The sequence below is a fragment of the Ranitomeya variabilis genome, chromosome 1 (genome assembly GCF_051348905.1).
Source record: "Ranitomeya variabilis isolate aRanVar5 chromosome 1, aRanVar5.hap1, whole genome shotgun sequence".
Classification (NCBI taxonomy): domain Eukaryota; kingdom Metazoa; phylum Chordata; class Amphibia; order Anura; family Dendrobatidae; genus Ranitomeya; species Ranitomeya variabilis.
The window spans coordinates 1163083777-1163103350 of record NC_135232.1 but is presented as its reverse complement, the minus strand read 5'-3'; the positions used below and the strand labels follow the sequence as shown (position 1 = coordinate 1163103350).

At 45.6% G+C, this 19574-nt stretch overlaps 1 protein-coding gene across 1 annotated transcript in view; it reads left to right on the top strand.

Annotated features, from left to right (window-relative positions):
* The first annotated feature begins 393 nt into the window (after window positions 1-393).
* Window positions 394-19574, top strand: part of LOC143801209 (vomeronasal type-2 receptor 26-like) — a 256081-nt gene continuing 236900 nt past the window's right edge. The window contains exons 1-2 of the mRNA XM_077281234.1: window positions 394-401; window positions 487-778. Coding sequence (XP_077137349.1) covers window positions 394-401; window positions 487-778 — 300 coding nt within the window. The remainder of the gene's footprint in view (window positions 402-486; window positions 779-19574) is intronic.

Below are 19574 nucleotides of genomic sequence, written 5' to 3'. Positions count from 1 at the left end.
TATCTCTAAACTGGCCCTCAGTCAGAACACAGCGTCCTGACCCTAACTGAATTCACAGCAGAGTGAGCCCAAAATGGCGGCAGCGACTTTTATACTGCATCACGACATCATTTCAGCAGCCAATCACAGCCATGCCAGTACTTCCATGCCCACCATACGGAACAGGATGTGCCCACACTTCTAATCATTCATCATTGGCTGAATTCGGGCACATTGAAATGTGGGAACTTCCGATTCCGGTATCCGATATACTGAAAATATCGGAACTCGGTATCGGAATTCCGATACCGCAAATATCGGCCGATACCCGATACTTGCGGTATCGGAATGCTCAACACTATTTATGAAACAAAAATTACAACGAAGGGTACGCTTTAAGTTTACGAGTGTGACATGGAAAAGTGTGGAAAGTTCACTGAAAAGGAAGACTTTTACAAAGCTCTGTGTATATCTGTATTTAAAGATTTTTTTTTAATCGTTTTATAGGGAAAGCGTTCAGGGAAAATTATCTTACCTGATTTTTCTTTTTGCCATTGGACATATCAACAAGAATCCGGACATTTTGCCCAATATTACACTGGGATATCATGTTTATGACTCGTGCTCTGACGGACGACTGGCAGCACGACATGTGTTACACTTTCTGTCTGGCCCGGGTGGGATAATACCGAATTACTCTTCCATGGGCCGTGGTCAGCTGGTTGGTATCGTTGGGGAGCAGCACTCACCGCCCACTATTGCAGCAGCACAAATCCTTGGATTATATGGATACCCACAGGTACTGGACACTCCCCGCATTTCTTTAGTACAAGTGATGTAATATGATTGAATCATTATTTCTAATAATATCTGCAACATGTGTGATCAATAAGTAATGTTAGTAAAGTGCAGCACACCTTCTACACACATCACCTAATGTTCTGTGGAGTCACTGGAAAAAGGAGAGATTCCCATGTAAAGTTATTTGTTACATATGGAAACGAGTACGTAAAGGAGAAAGTGATTGAAATAAGCAAACAGGAAAATAATGATTTTATTTATATGGCGCCAATAAATTTCACAGCTCTTTATAATTAATTGGTACGTGTACAAATAACATCAGACATTGCATAGTATGGAGACTAGAGATGAGCGAATATTTCAATGTTCGGTTTGGATTACGATAGCTGGATTTGCAATATTTGCCTACGAGGTGGGTGAGGTTTGTGTAGGCCTTCTGTGCTCGGAGCCTGATGCTACATACAACAGCTCAACCTACTTTTATGCTCATCCACTCCCAGATGGCACAAAATCAATTTCGTAGATTACTATTGTCAGAAAAATGTAAGGCTAATAACACGAGCAGTTGACTCATAGGAAGTGGAGCACTGCCGGTCTCGGAGGCCTACTGCTACAGGCAGCACACATGAAGGAGACCCAGCCAGGACTCTACATAGTGCCAAAAATTAGTGGCAGACACTAACAAAGCGGCATCAATTTCACCAGACTAGAACTAGTATAATGGGGACCAACATTTCTTCCACAGCCATCCCAGCAGACGGAGACCCAATAAGGAGTCTTCAAATGTAAATTTATTAGGGACAGACACCACCAAAGTGGCATCAATTTCAAAAGAGTAGAAATAATATAATGGGGACTGACACCTCTTACACTGCAGCCTGCCCAGCAGATGGAGACTGTAACAGGAAAGGTTCCTTAGCCCTCGGAAAGCCTGGAGGGGCGTAACTAAGTGGCCTAGCAAATCTGACCATAGGTAAGCAGGAGAAGGTGAAAACCATGACCAAAGGAGGTGGCACCAGGTGCTACTCCAGGGCTGACCTACACAGGGTGGCAGCTGACCCCCTAGAGTGGGTAGGCTGGTACGGCTCAAAGTAGGGATGAAAAATGCATTCAGACACTGTAGAAGCACTGGAACCATGGGTGCATATGGGACCGGCTGAGGAACTGAAAAGCACTGGCAGGTGTAGGCTGGACCGAGTGTTAGACAGATGGGCATTGGCAGGTGTGATCTGGACAGGCTGATGGACAAAGAAGCAGGTACAAGCAGACAGGTACAGGATAGATGGGCAGACCTGGGGAACATGGCAACTAGCTAGCATGCAAGGCAAACTAAAAAGATTGCTCCATACTGGATGAGAAGCCTTAAAGGGAACCTGCCCCCCCTCCAGGCGTTTGTAACTAAAAGAGCCACCTTGTGCAGCACTAATTCTGCATTCTGACAAGGTGTCTCTTTTAGTTCTTGTTCCTAACACTGCTGAAATAATCGTTTATCAAATTTGTCCCTCATACCTTGAATTTGTCAGGGGGCAGGTCTTTCCCCCTAACACAGATGCACAACAGCCGTCAGTTACTTCCTCATGTTTACAGGGCGCCGCCTCCTCAGCGTTATTGCATTTTCCCGGCACCTGCGCTGTGATCTTAGGCCTTAGGCATGCGCAGTTAGCGCTGCCGGGCCACTGACATCACTTGATGTCTTTCTTATTGCGCCTGCGTGGACGCGCAGCCTGACATCCTGCCCCGCAGTCTCTTCTGATTTATTCACACTGCAGGGCACGGATTCTTGGGCATGCCCAGTATTTATCTGTGGCTCTCCCTCATTACCCTCCGCCTTCCTCCTACTGTGCAGCATCAGAGGAATCGTCAGATATCGTCAGATTCTTATGACGCTGCACAGTAGAAAGGAGGCGGAGGGAGATGAGGGAGAGCCACAGATAAGTACTGGGCATGCCCAAGAATCCCAGCCCCGCAGTGTGAATAAATCAGAAGAGACTGCGGGGCGGGATCTCGGGCTGCGCGTCCACGCAGGCGCAATAAGAAAGACATCAAGTGATGTCAGTGGACGGGCAGCGCTAACTGCGCATGCCTAAGGCCTAAGATCTCAGCGCAGGCGCCGGGAAAATACAATAACGCTGAGGAGGCGGCGCCCTGTAAACATGAGGAAGTAACTGTGTGAATAAGGAGGGGAAGATACCAGTTGTCAGTGACAGCTTGAAGAGGTGGGTTAGGCTTGAAATGAAGACTGTGGTAAGGTTTGGAATTAGGTGGAACGTTATTGGGTCAAGGTCGCAGGTGGTGAGGCAAAGTCTTCAGCTGAGATGAGATGAGAGGGAGGGGGAGCTGATGGAAATAGGAGATAACTTAAAGCACTGAATAGCTGTTTAGGGTTGTGACACAGGTATGATATGAGGGATGAGAAGCCGGTTTGTTTTTCCACAATGAGCAATTGCGCAGCATTTTTACAACTTCTGTAACTGGAGGGGCCACTGCACTCCCTTTCTTTGGCAGCCGTACAGTGGTACACTTTGTACATGATGGCCAGAACATGTGCTCCAGTACATGGAAAGCGCTGCATCAAGAGGCCTCTGCTCCTCTTCCTCCACCTTAACATCTCACACACTACAGTCCTCAGAGGTGGTACCCCTGTTACCCTTGTTTTCCCCCACGTCACAACTCTCCAACTGCCCAACTGACTGTTGGGAGCTACAGATGGATGAGTCTCCAGATCTGTTCACACATTCTATACCATGGGCCTTGGAAGTGTATTCCAAAGATTCTTAGAAGGAAATCATCTGCAATGATGCATAAATTAAATAGGGTCCGAGCAGAATCAAAACCCTCATCAACAGACATTAGACCTGTGGTGTGGAGGTCATCCTGATGAAACTCAGATACTTGAGGCACTCTCAGACTTTACTGTGCTGTCAGGGCAGGAAGAGGAGAAGGGTGACACAGAGTCATGCAATCAAGACATGCAATGTATCCTCAGCTGCACCTCTGTCAGTGGCCAGCAGCATTCATGGGTCTGCAGTTGCCTAGCTTGGGTCTCTTTTTCAATCAGCCAAAAATGACACAAATCACATTATCTGTCAACTTTTTTAAAAACGATGCAATAATTTGACTATTGGCACATGCGCAATCAAAATTCATTAATCTGTGAATCTCACTGTGCTAAAATGCAGACGAGCATGCCTTGCCAACCACTGTCCACTCCATCAACCACACCTTCTGATTCTTCCTTTTCTTTCACCATGTCAAGTGTTGTCACACAGATCTCTGGCTGCAGAACATCCACTTGTTTATCTGCTACTATATAAATATAATTATTATTACAGTCAGGGTGAGTGAGAGTCTGTCAGCTGATAAGCTGATAAGTGAACATGCTGTTTTTCACTAATCTTAGATACTAAGCACAACCCAACTTTCTCAATCCACCATAATATCCCCACCTGCACATCTCTCAAAGTACAGAAGCTTCTCATGTTCACACTACTCCACCCTGTGTCAGCACAGCAGCCAGCCCTCGTTTATGCAGTTTTGCTCACGTAAAAGATTGTTTCCTCCTACACATGGCAAAGTTAAGAGCTTGACCTTTGCCATCTTCAAGCTACCAATAATAACAACCTTTATTTATAGAGCAGTAATATATTCTGCAGATCTTTACAAGTCTGCAGTCAATATAAAACAGTCAAAAGTTACAAAGTTTACAATAATCAAACAAAGCTAAAATAATGATGACCCTGCTCCTCAGAGCTTACAATCTACAATGAGGTGGGGGTGACAGAAAGTATAGGTGTGTATTTTCAATGATGGCCCAACCATCTTGATGAAATGGGGAGTAGATAAAGGCTGCATGAGACTTTTGGGTACAGTTGAGTTTGATGGCGAATTATATTCAGAAAAGTTGAGATTAGGCTATAAATAAAAAGCACTTTGATTAGGGAAGGTGATAGGCTGCCCTAAAGAGATGTGTTTTGAGGGAGCGCCTAAAAATGTGTAAATTGTGGTTATACTCCTAATTTCATGGGGTACAAAGGGTAAGAGGTGAGTCATCTAGGCAGGAGATTGAACCGAGCCAGACAAAGTCCAGATCAGAGGTGTTACCGTCTTTGTGTGTCTCCGAGGTTGAAACTTGTGAGAGGTCAAGAGAAGTTGATAGTGATAGAATCTAAGATGCTGTTGGGGAGGTGGGGCTGTTGAAGTCTCCCAGGAATAAGGGTTGGCAATTCTGAGGACATTAATTGTGGCAGTAATGCATAAAAGTGGTCAAGGAAGTGAGTGGGAGAGTCTGGGGATGGTATGTGACCGCTATTCGAAAGAAGAGCGGACGGAAGACCCTGATGGTGTGAAGCTCCAATGAAAAATGGCGTCCCATAGTGCTATATTATAACATCTTTGAAAAACAGGATTGTTAGTGACAGCAAGGAGTGTGGGGTTATCGTGCAGTAAGCAATGACCGTACGTTGGGAGAAACACATATTCCTTGTGTTCTAATCCGGAGTTGGATATGTCGCTCTCTCATTATTAATTTTACGAGAACTAATGATGATGATTGCCCAATTATGTAATGGTCTGGACGATAGGGTCCATCTGAGAACTATTGGCTGCTTAGATCACAGCACTTGCTTCTCGTGACTCACGACCTGTGATTACTATAATTATTGCATGTCCAATCCAATCTGTTGGCCACGGAAATGCAGCCTTTCTGCCTTGTGGATACAGATGGTTTGCGAAAGTTGCTAACCGTCACAGTCCCCCAGTACCAGATGCCCAGTCAACATTACTTCACTAAGAAAGATGTGCCCGTGCTACACCAGCATGTCACAGGCAATATCACTTGTACCCTGAAAAATTCTATATCTGCCAGGGTGCATTTCAACACTGACTCGTGGACAAGCAAGCATGGACAGGGGAATTACATCTAACTGACTGGGCACTGGGTGACTCTGGTGGCTGTGAGGGCAGTCAGGGAAGGCCTGCACCACAAGTCTTGCAATCCCCAAGGCTTGCAGGGCACTTGGGGAAGGAGAACTAAATCACTATGCACCATAATATGGATAACTAAACTACTAGACAACGGGTTGGAGAACTAAACTCCTAAACAGCTACGATTGGAGAACGAAGCAAATACACATCAGAACATAGATAACTAAACTAAAAGTAGTGATGGGCGAGTACTAAAATGCTCGGGTGCTTGTTTCTCGGGTCGAACAAATTGGAAAACTCGGGTTCTCGACCCGAGCAAGAAGCCCAGTGTAAGTCTATGGGAAACCCGAGCATTTTTGCCGCGATCTCCCCTGGGGTCCTTTTAGGTACTAAAAGCATCAGAAATCGATGAGAACAGTGCTCAGATGACACGCAAACATCATGGGCAAGACTCCTGGAAGGATTTCTGACTCCTAGGTCACAGCTGTGACCAATGTTGTGAAAGTGTGATGCCATTTTTACAGGTGCGCCAAAAAACATACAAAAATGAAACCAAAATGGATTTTCCTGGGAAATATGTTAAGGAACATCCTTCCAGGGTAATAATAATCTGCATGTAAGAGAAAATAAAGACCACCATAAAAAAATTTACCTCCACCACTTGGACTATGTTCACATGTAGCATTTTTGATGCATTTTTCAACTTTAACATTGCTTTCAACCCCTACAAATGCATTCACTGGGAAATGTCATTGTAACATTTAACAACCCTAGCTGGCCATGTGGTGTGTGACACATAAGCAGACCCATCTTGTTTCATTTATGAAGGAGCGACTCAAAGCCTATTTTTATAGGGGCATCAGGCTGCATTAATATACTTAAAGGGCCATTATTATACAGTGGGTCTCCTATACTGTTATTGCGTATGCAAAATGGCTGGGCTGCCAAAAATTAGGATGCATCCCAATACCCCTTTCATGAGACGTACAGGAGGGCCTCCTGAAAAAATGTTCCCATCATAAGAAAGTGGGTCTCCCATAGTGTTTGCATATGCATTCAATGCAAGGCCTGCCCTGCACCAAAGTTACAGGCACCACAATAAGCCTTTGCGCCCACCTACTGGATGGCCACAGGAAAACCAAGTTCACAGTATTCATTTGGTACTACCATACTGTTTGCTTATGAATTGAATGCAAGGCCTGCCCTGCACCAAATTCACACGCACCCCAATAATCCTTTCAACAAACGTTAATAAGGGCCTCATGACAAAAATGTTCCTATTAGAAGAAAGTGTGTCCTTCATACAGTTTGACTATGCAGTGAATTGTAGCTGTGAGCCTGAAGAACCTGTAGTAGAGAATTGCATTGTTGAAGCTGAATAACCTGAATTGGTGTCCTGCACCAAAGTTACATGCACCCCATTAAGCTTTACATATCAGGTTTTTTTTTTTATTGTTTTTACGAGCATCATAAACACCCTTGACAAAAGCTATAGTTGTTGTTGCATCACGGAATACGTTCACCCTCGTGTTCTAGTGGTGGTGTCTGAAGAGACGTGCAGGATGTCCTCCTATGAATCTATTCCCAATTTAATGGAGCGGGTCTCCTATACTTGTAATGCCCATACACTTAGTGTATGGGCTGACAAACATTTCCCCCTAGGGGGTACAGATGAGCTTTTTTAAAAAAAAAAATCCGGGCATCATAAACACCTTTACCAAAAAATAGAGTGGCTGTTGCATCACGGAATACATTCACCCTGGTGTTCTAGTGATAGTGTCGGAGTCTGAAGAGACGTGGAGGATGTCCTCCTATGAATCTTTTCCTAATTTAAAGGAGCAGGTCTCCTATACTTGGAATGCCCATACACTAAGTGTATGGGCTGACAAACATTTTCCCCTTGGGGGTACACATCATTTTCTCTTTTTGTTATATTTTTATACAGACATCATAAACACCCTTGCCAAAAAATAGTGACTGCTGCATCACGGAATACAGTCACCCTGATGTTCTAGTGGGCAACAACAGGGGCAGGGCAGGAGGCATCTTCACATGCACCGTGGACAGGGGATTGGCTTGCATGCACAACAGTGGAAGAAGCAGTGGTATCACCTGCAGACAGTGTTTCTGGAGCCTGGGGTTCGGCCAACAAATCGGGTGCTTTGCTGCCATGTGCCTGATCATGCTGGTGGTGGTCAGGCTGGTAATTTTTCTACCCCTGCTGATGCGGGCATGGCAGGTGGTGCAGATGGCCTGTTAGGGGTTATTGGTAGAGTCTATAAAAAACAACCAGACTCGAGAAGACCTAACAGTACGACAGTCAACTTCCGTCATGTTGGTGTTACGGGGAACGGTTGCCCGCCTTCTGTCGGCGGCCCCCACACTGCTTCTTCCTGCCTGTTGGGGTGATATGCCTCTTTCCCAATGTGTGCTGCTATCCTTGCTCTGCATGTCCTCCTGCCAGGTTGGGTCAGTTACTATATCATCCACCACCTCGTCTTCCACATCTGCATCCTGCTCCTCCTCCTGACTTTCTGGCAATTGAATCTCATCATCGTCCATCTCTTGTGACACTTTCCCACCCTCGCCTTCATGTGACCGTGGCTGCTCAAATATATGGGCATCACTGAATGTAATCTCATCTTGCACCGCTTCAAGTGGACCGGCTGAGAGTCTCGAATCTATAAATGGAAAAGTGAACAGCTCTGTGGAGTGCCCAAGTGTGGGATAAGTTATCTTCCGGCACTTGGCATGGCGGGAGGAAGGAGAATCAGGGTGAGGAATATGCAGTCCATACTCATGGCTACTGAGACTTCACCGTGTGGAAGACAGGGTGGTGGTGGTTGCAAAGTGACTGGAAGCATTATTCGCTATCCAACCAACAACCTTTTGACACTACTCTGGGTTCAGTAGTAGTGTGCTGTGGTCCCCTAGTAATTTGGACAGGAGATTGGGCGAGAAGATGTGGGTGTTTGTTGTTGCCCAATTTCAGCTTGCTCACGGCCTCGGCCTCTGCATGCATTATCACTATCATGTCCACTTCCCCGTTCCTTGCCACACGCCTTGCCCATTTTAAATGGACTACAATATTTTCCACGTTCACTACAAATGGCTGAATTTGGTGCAAACTTATATGTGATCTGTGTGTGGGAAAACCAGTTTAAAATATCTGGCCTGTAGCTAACAATTTTTTTTTCTTCAGAAAACTGGTGTCAATAACTAGACTAAGACACCAGAAAAACAGTTCAATGGAGGCCTCAAATGCCACAATTTGTAGCCAAAAGATAGAAGAGGAGTGTGACGGAGATACTACACTGTAAAAAATATGTGGCCTGTATTTTTATTTTCTTACGAAAATAGTGTCAATTTCTAGGGTAACACACAGCAAAAACAGTTGAATGGAGGCCTGAATTTCAAAATTTTTTAGCTTACAGATAGATGAGGCGTGTGATGGAGATACCACACTGTAAAATATGTGGCCTGTTTTATTACAGCAAAATAATGTTAATAATTGGAGTAACACACAGCAAAAGCAGTTGAATGGAGGCCTCACAGGCCACAATTTGTAGCCCACAGAGAGATGAGGCGTCTGGCGGAGATAGCCCACTTTCAAATATCTGGCCTGTATTTTGATTTTTGTTTGGCCAACAAATTTGTGTCAATAAGTAGTAGACACAACAAAAACAATTCTATGGAGGCCTGAAATGGCACAATTTTGATCGCAATGATATGAAATCTGTGTGACGGACAAAACCCAGTGTAAAATATCTGCCCTGTAGCAAAAATTTTTTTGGCAGCAAAACGGTGTCAAGAAATTGTATAAGACACTCCAAAATTTTTCACAGTACTAAAAAAATGGCAGAATTTTATGCGCACTCAGATGTGACCGCTGGGATGGGCAAACCCATTTAAAATAGCTGGAGTTTCACATTGTACTATGAAAAGGATCTGGCTGTATTCTGCAGTCCCAATGACCAAATAGAGATGCTCTGGATTGCATTGGAATTAAATAAACAGGATTAATATGCAAAAAAAAAATAATCCTGGCCAATGATACCAGGGGCTATGTATATACAGTCTATATCTGTAATAGGCAGCAGCAGCAGACAGTAATGGAATGGACCCTCTTGATGTATGCAATGAAGTCTGCCACATACAATGCTTGCCTGCTACTGATAACTATATACCCACATACACTCCCTGCCTACCTATCACTGCAATCTATATACCTGTTACATGCACGCCGCTAGGTTCAGATAGGGGCAGAACAGGTCTCATGAATTCTTTGGAACTCTGGGGGAACCATTACTCAGAGCGACCATGTACTGCAGCTTCCTCAGGCAGAAGATGGATCCACTTGCTCCCATAACTACAATTGATAGAGTCCTCATGAACAGATGAACAGTGTAGTTTAATATCACCGCACATTCATAAACAGGACAGCTGCTTCTTAGAGGCACATTGATTAGCAGTCTCTTTAGATAGCACAGTTCAGCACAGATCAAGACTCTTTACAAAAGCACAGGAGTATACAGCATTCCTTCCAGCACAGTGTACACAACTTCTTCCAGTCCTTATCTTTCCACTCCTGTTAGACTTCCTCAGCTAGCAGTATAGGGGTAGCCCAACTCCACTCTGTACATGAATCCAGGATCCCTATGGGTCACTTGCCTGAACTTCTGTGAGCGAGATCACAGAAACACACCACTCATTCCTTTGGCTGCTGCCAGACTGGTAAACAAGTTTCCCACAATCCCCCTGGGGCTCTGCTAACCACTCCCTGTCTCCTGTGACTGTGCTAACCCCTCTAGTTGCTGGATGCTTTTGAAGCAACAACAGTTAGCACTATTTCTGCATGTCACACTCTTCCCTCCTTTTTGAATGTCCTCCTCGACATTTGCCTCAATTAATTGATCTGACCGATTAAAAGACAGTGGTGGGAGTCATGTCACTTCATATACATATTGGCAGCATAACATTCATAAACATTAATAACAACCTATTATTATGAACTTTTGGTTGTAGGACTTCTCTAAGAAATAAACAATTAAAGCTAACAGCATCTGCTATTTCATCCTTCTTCTCCGCTAGATTTCTAAAACTTAACATGGACAAAACAGAATTCATTGTCTTTCCCCCATCTCACACGACCTCCCCAACGAACCTATCCATTACAGTAAATGGCTACCCACTCTCCCCAGTCCCACAAGCTCACTGTCTTGGGGTAAGCCTTGACACTGATCTCTCCTTCAAACCGCATATCCAAACCCTTTCCACTTCCTGCCGCCTCCAACTCAAAAAATATTTCACAGATCCGTACATTCCTAAACCAAGAATCTGCAAAAACCCTAGTCCATGCCCTCATCATCTCCCGCCTCAACTACTGTAACCTCCTGCTCTGTGGCCTCCCCTCTAACACTCTCGCACCCCTCCAATCTATTCTAAACTCTGCTGCCCGACTAATCCACCTGTCCCACCGCTATTCTCCGGCCTCTCACCTCTATCAATCCCTTCACTGGCTCCCCATTGCCCAGAGACTCCAGTACAAAACCCTAACGATGACATACAAAGCCATCCACAACCTGTCTCCTCCATACATCTGTGACCTCGTCTCCCAGTACTTACCTACACGCAACCTCCGATCCTCACAAGATCTCCTTCTCTACTCCCCTCTTATCTCCTCTTCCCACAATCGTATACAAGATTTTTCTTGTGCATCCCCCCTACTCTGGAACCCTCTACCACAACATATCAGACTGTCGCCTAACATCGAAACCTTCAAAAAGAACCTGAATACCCACCTCTTCCAACAAGCCTACAACCTGCAGTAACCACCGATTGACCAAACCGCTGCAGGACCAGCTCTACCCTCACCTACTGTATCCTCACCCATCCCTTGTAGATTGTGAGTCCTCGCGGGCAGGGTCCTCTCTCCTCCTGTACCAGTAGTGACTTGTATTGTTTAAGATTATTGTACTTGTTTTTATTACGTATACCCCTCCTCACATGTAAAGCGCCATGGAATAAATGGCTCTATAATAATAATAAATAATAATAATAATAAAAATAATCTCTTCAGCTGGAGCTTTTCGTTCATCTTCAACCAGCTCTCCCTCACACTAGGCCTAACAGTTCATTGTTTCTACAAAACCTTTTAAGGAAAATCACAGCGTGAAAACAAGTCTTTCCACCAGGCAACATCTTCCATACTGCCTCTTGGTGGTGAATACCACTCAAGTGGGCATACCTGGTCCGTAGGCAGGGATACCTGTTTCCAATCAACAGTCCTTGGCACTTGACTAGGTTCACCAAGTGTCTCATATATTAGCATCACGGGCCTCCTCACTTCTCGAGTTGATATCCTCCCAATGGGTTGTTCCTCAGATACCCCGGGTTCTACAGTTGCAGAAGTCTCTTCCACCACACTAATTTCTCGTACTTCCTCAGATGCTCTTGGAAATGCCTCTGTAAGTTCCTGTACTTCTGAATAATCTGGTTGCGCACAGCCTGGTAATACCCCTCCTCCTGAGTGTCGATTGGTCTCTGCAGTGATCGGTGTTTGATCATCAGAACTGAATTGGACTTCATCTGTGCTCCTTGGTACAAACTCTGGAGCCTCTGGACATAGTTCAATCTCCTGATGATAGTACATCCCTCTCCTTGCCAGTCTGAGAGGTACAACAATGTGCTCTTCTTCATCGGAATTTTCAAGGTCACTATCCACCTCTGGAGCTTCAGTCTGTGGTAGTCCCATAGTCGATCTCGATCGATATCGGTCTACTTCTGGGGAGACTTGTTGTGGTGGGAGATAATCACAGGGTAGTATTAAATTCCGATGGACTATTCTGGTTTTCTTCAAATAAATAAGGCAGCACACTGCGGTGCTAAGACATGCAAACATGAAAATTGAACTGCATTCCTGCACTAGAAATATGAAAAAATGAGCGTGTTTAGCGCATAAATTGGCCAATTCATGTGTACCTGGTAGCCACATTAGGGCATCTCTCGTATACCAGGTCCTAAACTTTCCTCGCTGAGAATAACCGTCTTCATCTGAATGGGTACCTGTGAAACCTCTTCCTAGACTAAATTTCTCTCTCTCTCTCTGTGGAGGGGTAATGGGCCTGCTGCGATTAAAACACCTGTGGCTAAGAGGTGGAGTGCTGTTTATTCTCAGTGAGGAAAGGAAAGTTTAGGACCTGTTATACGAGAGATGCACTAATGTGGCTACCAGGTACACATGAATTGGCCAATTTATGCGCTAAACATTCTCATTTTTTCATATTTCTAGTGCAGTAATGCAGTTAAATTTTCATGTTTCATGCTTGCATGTTTTAGCGCCGCAGTGTGCTGCCTTATTTATTTGACTGTATACGAATTGGTGACTCTAGGTTCAGCACCTGTTCACACTTAGTAAATACTTGGATGTGACGGTCAGTTTTTTGAAATTTGTATTGATTAGCCCGCGCCGCACAACAGGGGCAGCGGATGCAGTTTTCCAACGCATCCGCTTCCCCATTGTGAGGTGCTAGGAGGTGGGGGCGGAGTTCCGGCCTCGTATGCACGGTCGGAAATGCTGCAGACGACGCACCAAAAAACGTTACATGCAACGTTTTTTGGTGGCGACGGTCCGACGCAACACGATGCAACCGTCGCACGAAAGTTGCGACGTGTGGCAATGCGTCGCACTGCGTCGCTAATAAAAGTCTATGGAGAAAAAACGCATCCTGCAAGCACTTTTGCAGGATGCGTTTTTTCGCCAAAACAACGCATAGCGACGTGCCATGCATGACGCTAGTGTGAAAGTAGCCTTAGCCACAGATGTGGATCCACCGTGCAGGAAAGAACCTGCTGCTAGATATGGCGGTACAAAATAGTAGTATAAACAAACTCTGTTACTTCACAGAGTCTGTTAGCAAAGAGAACACTGTGCCCTGTTTAGCTCACAGAGGAACACAGCTACTTAGTAGAGCAGGTAGTGCTCATGCAGTCAAATGCAAACACGCAGCTCCTCTCCGGTGGAGCTGGAAATCTATGGCTATACGCCAGCCCTGAATCCACTCACATGAAACTCCTTGCCGGAGGTGCCAGCATTCTAGGGGCTTATTTCAGCCGGGTCCCTGAATACACACACACGAAACTCCTCACTGGAGGTGCCAGAATTCTAGGGGCTTATTTCAGCCGGGGCCCTGACTGCATACAAACACGACCACACTGGCGCTGAGCTCATACATAAATTGATACTAGCACATGGCCGTGCGGTCATGAGAACCTTTTATAGCTGTAGCAACTTCAGGACCTTCCCAGAAGGACCAATGGAAGACTGCCACAGAACTTGATCAGGTACAGGACCTTCCTGGAGGACCAATGGAAGTTGCTGCAGTACCCTTGATCTCCATTGAGAGATCTTACCCTGGGCATGCTCAGTGTGTGCAAAGCAGGACTTAGTCCCAGAAAAGCATGCTCGCCGCAGCCCAGTGCAGGGTCCAATAGCAGAGCCTGGAGAGGCAGCAAACACCCTTTGCACAGTATCAGATTCAGTGAGACGCTGGGACCGACGTCTCCGCTGATCAGGCTCCACTGCGGCTGATGCAGAACGAGAGACCGCAGTAGACATGGTTCGAGATTCCCCCTGTGCAGCGTTGGGAACTCGACTCCTAACATTACCCCCCTAGTGTCCCCTGTTGTGAATTCTGCTCTTGGGCTCCCTCTGGTGGTTGTAAGTGGTAGTGCTGCTTTGGATCGCAGCATGTCATCAGGTGTGTCCGCTGAGTGCAAGCCTGACTGGGCTATTTAGTCGCGCTTGATTCTCTAGTCAGTGCCAGTTGTCCATTGTGTTTGGAGGATTCACATCTCTGCCTGTTTTCTCCTGCTATGCAGTCCAAATCATCAAAGATAAGTCCTGGCTTTGTTTCTGCAGTCCACATGCTGTGGGCCTAATAGTTCAGTGCATTTCTATGTTTTTTCTTGTCCAGCTTTGTCTGTGTAAGGATTTATTCAGCCAAACTGGTATCTCTGGAGATGCAGATTTACCCCTCCATATCTTTAGTAGATGTGGAGATTTTGGTATTTTCTGTGGTGGATATTTTCTAGTATTTTAATACTGACCGCACAGTACTCTGTCCTGTCCTTTCTATTTAGCTAGAAGTGGCCTCCTTTGCTAAATCCTGTTTTCAGTCTGCGTATGTTATTTCCCTCTCCTCTCACAGTCAATATTTGTGGGGGGCTGTCTATACTTTGGGGATTTTCTCTGAGGCAAGATAGTTTTCCCGTTTCTATCTTTAGGGGAATTTAGTCCTCCGGCTGTGTCGAGATGTCTAGGCCGTGTTAGGTACATTCCACGGCTACTTCTAGTTGCGGTGTTAAGTTCAGGGTCTGCGGTCAGTACAGGTACCACCTTCTCCAGAGTACGTCTCATGCTGCTCCTAGGCCACCAGATCATAACAGTACAACTGGCCAACAATGAGTTAAATGCATCTCAAAAGAAGGTAAGAAAAGTGCTGAGCCATTTTTTTTTCTGTAGTCTACTTTGTCTTCTCTTCCCTCTTAATCTCTGGGTGGTTCAGGAGTTTGGCACTGGCATGGATGTTCAGGGATTGGCTTCTCATGTGGATCAACTTGCTGCAAGAGTACAGGGTATTTCCAATTATATTGTCCAGACTCCGGTTTTAGAGCCTACAATTCCAACTCCTGATTTGTTTTTTGGGGACAGGTCTAAGTTTTTGAGCTTTAAAAATAACTGCAAACTGTTTTTTGCTCTGAAACCCCGTTCCTCTGGTGATCCCATTCAGCAAGTTAAAATTGTCATCTCTCTGCTGCGTGGTGATCTTCAGGATTGGGCATTTTCCCTGGAATCTGGGAATCCGGCCTTGCTCAATGTAGACACCTTTTTTCAGGCGCTAGGGTTATTGTATGATGAACCTAATTCAGTGGATCATGCAGAAAATACCTTGTTGACCCTGTGTCAGGGTCAAGAAGCGGCAGAATTATACTGCCAGAAATTTAGAAAATGGTCTGTGCTGACTAAATGGAATGAGGATGCTTTGGCGGCAATTTTCAGAAAGGGTCTTTCTGAATCCGTTAAAGATGTTATGGTGGGGTTCCCCACGCCTGCTGGTCTGAGTGATTCTATGTCTCTGGCCATTCAGATTGATCGGCGCTTGCGCGAGCGCAGAGTTGTGCGCGCGGTGGCGTTGTCCTCCGAGCGGAGTCCTGGGCCTGTGCAGTGTGATAGGATTTTGTCTAGAGCTGAACGACAAGGATTCAGACGTCAGAATAGGTTGTGTTTTTACTGCGGCGATTCTGCTCATGTTATTTCTGATTGCCCTAAGCGTACAAAGAGAGTCGCTAGTTCTGTTACCATCAGTACTGTACAGCCTAAGTTTCTGTTATCTGTGACCTTGATCTGCTCATTGTCGTCATTTTCTGTCATGGCGTTTGTGGATTCAGGCGCCGCTTTGAACTTGATGGACTTGGAGTTTGCCAAGCATTGTGGTTTCCCCTTGCAGCCTTTGCAGGGCCCTATTCCTTTAAGGGGTATTGATGCTTCACCTTTGGCTAAAAATAAACCTCAGTTTTGGACACAGCTGACCATGTGCATGGCGCCAGTCCATCAGGAAGATTGTCGTTTTCTGGTGTTGCATAGTTTGCATGATGCTATTGTGCTGGGTTTTCCATGGTTACAGGTACATAATCCAGTGCTGGATTGGAAATCTATGTCTGTGACTAGTTGGGGTTGTCAGGGGGTTCATAATGACGTTCCTTTGATGTCAATTTCCTCTTCCCCCTCTTCTGAAATTCCTGAGTTTTTGTTAGATTTCCAGGATGTATTTGATGAGCCCAAGTCCAGTTCCCTTCCACCGCATAGGGACTGTGATTGTGCTATTGACTTGATTCCAGGCTGTAAGTTCCCTAAGGACCGACTTTTCAACCTGTCTGTGCCAGAACATACCGCTATGCGGAGTTATGTTAAGGAGTCTTTGGAGAAAGGGCATATTCGGCCATCTTCTTCACCGTTGGGAGCGGGATTTTTTTTTGTTGCTAAGAAGGATGGCTCCTTGAGACCCTGTATTGATTATCGCCTCTTGAATAAGATCACGGTCAAATTTCAATACACTTTGCCTTTGCTTTCTGATTTGTTTGCTAGGATTAAGGGGGCTAGTTGGTTTACTAGGATTGACCTTCGAGGGGCGTATAATCTTGTTCGTATTAAGCAGGGTGACGAATGGAAAACTGCGTTTAATACGCCCGAAGGCCTTTTTGAATACCTTGTGATGCCTTTCGGGCTCTCTAATGCTCCATCTGTGTTTCAGTCCTTCATGCATGATTTCTTCCGGAATTATCTTGATAAATTCATGATTGTATATTTGGATGATATTTTGATTTTTTCCGATGATTGGGAGTCTCATGTGAAACAGGTCAGGATGGTATTTCAAATCCTTCATGATAATGCTTTATTTGTGAAAGGGTCTAAGTGCCTATTTGGAGTGCAGAAGGTTTCTTTTTTGGGTTTCATTTTTTCTCCCTCGTCTATAGAAATGGATACGGTTAAGGTTCAGGCCATTCATGATTGGATTCAACCCACATCTGTGAAGAGCCTTCAGAAATTTTTGGGCTTTGCTAATTTTTATCGCCGTTTCATTGCCAACTTCTCCAGTGTGGTTAAACCCCTGACCGATTTGACGAAGAAAGGCGCTGATGTGACGAATTGGTCCTCTGCGGCTGTTTCTGCCTTTTAGGAGCTTAAACGCTGATTTACTTCTGCCCCTGTGTTGCGTCAGCTGGATGTTTCTCTTCCTTTTCAGGTTGAGGTTGACGCTTCTGAGATTGGGGCAGGGGCCGTTTTGTCTCAGAGGAATTCTGATGGTTCCTTGATGAAACCGTGTGCATTCTTTTCCCGAAAGTTTTCGCCTGCGGAATGCAATTATGATGTCGGCAATCGGGAGTTGTTGGCTATGAAGTGGGCATTTGAGGAGTGGCGACATTGGCTTGAGGGGGCCAAGCACCGTGTTGTGGTCTTGACCAATCATAAGAATCTGATTTACCTCGAGTCTGCTAAGCGGCTGAATCCTAGACAGGCTCGATGGTCCCTGTTTTTCTCCCGTTTTGATTTTGTGGTCTCGTATCTTCCAGGCTCTAAGAATGTTAAGGCTGATGCCCTCTCTAGGAGCTTTTTGCCTGATTCTCCTGGAGTCCTTGAGGCGGTCGGCACTCTCAAGGAAGGGGTGATTCTTTCTGCCATCTCCCCTGATTTACGGCGGGTTCTTCAGGAATTTCAGGCTGATAAACCTGACCGCTGTCCAGCGGGGAAACTTTTTGTTCCTGATAGATGGACTAGTAAGGTGATTTCTGAGGTTCATTGTTCTGTGTTGGCTGGCCATCCAAGGATTTTTGGTACCAGAGATTTGGTTGGTAGGTCCTTTTGGTGGCCTTCTTTGTCATGGGATGTGCGTTCTTTTGTGCAGTCCTGTGGGACTTGTGCGCGGGCTGAGCCCTGCTGTTCCCGCGCTAGTGGGTTGCTTTTGCCTTTGCTGGTCCCTGAGAGGCCTTGGACGCATATTTCTATGGATTTTATTTCAGATCTTCCGGTTTCCCAGAAGATGTCGGTTATCTGGGTGGTTTGTGATCGGTTTTCTAAGATGGTTCATTTGGTACCCTTGCCTAAGTTGCCTTCCTCTTCTGATTTGGCTCCCTTGTTTTTTCAGCATGTGGTTCCTTTGCATGGCATTCCTGAGAATATTGTGTCTGACAGAGGTTCCCAGTTTGTTTCTAGGTTTTGGCGGGCCTTTTGTGCTAGGCTGGGCATTGATTTGTCTTTTTCTTCCGCATTTCAACCTCAGACAAATGGCCAGACCGAGCGAACTAATCAGACCTTGGAGACTTATTTGAGATGCTTTGTGTCTGCTGATCAGGATGATTGGGTGACCTTTTTGCCATTGGCCGAGTTTGCCCAAACTGGTATCTCTGGAGATGTAGATTTACCCCTCCATATCTTTCGTAGATGTGGAGATTTTGGTATTTTCTGTGGTGGATATTTTCTAGTATTTTAATACTGACTGCACAGTACTCTGTCCTGTCCTTTCTATTTAGCTAGAAGTGGCCTCCTTTGCTAAATCCTGTTTTCAGTCTGCGTATGTTATTTCCCTCTCCTCTCACAGTCAATATTTGTGGGGGGCTGTCTATACTTTGGGGATTTTCTCTGAGGCAAGATAGTTTTCCCGTTTCTATCTTTAGGGGAATTTAGTCCTCCGGCTGTGTCGAGATGTCTAGGCCGTGTTAGGTACATTCCACGGCTAATTCTTGTTGCGGTGTTAAGTTCAGGGTCTGCGGTCAGTACAGGTACCACCTTCTCCAGAGTACGTCTCATGCTGCTCCTAGGCCACCAGATCATAACAGTCCCCCCCCCATGAGCCTCGCTATGCTCAAAAGCTGCAATGAGCAGCGGAGCCTGAATGTGTTCCACAGGTTCCCAGGTTATGTCCTCTGGGCCATGACTCTTCCAGTCCACCAGATAAAATTTCTTGCCACGTACCACCATGCACCCCACGATAGCATTCACCTCAAACTCATCTGTGGATGAACCCGACGTCCCGGCAGATGACTCAAAAAACCGGGACAAATGGATGGGCTTTAAGAGAGAGACATGGAAAGTGTCGGTGATACCAAGGAGCGGAGGAGTGGCCAAACGGTAGACCACAGGGTTGACCTGTCTCAGAACCTTGAACGGGCCAATGTAGCGAGGCGCAAACTTAGTGGACTCAACTCGCAGCCTGATGTTACGGGCGGAGAGCCACACTAAGTCGCCAGGAGCAAAGGTCAGAGCAGGGCGCCAGTGTGTATCAGCAGAAACCATCATTCTCTGCTTGGAGGCC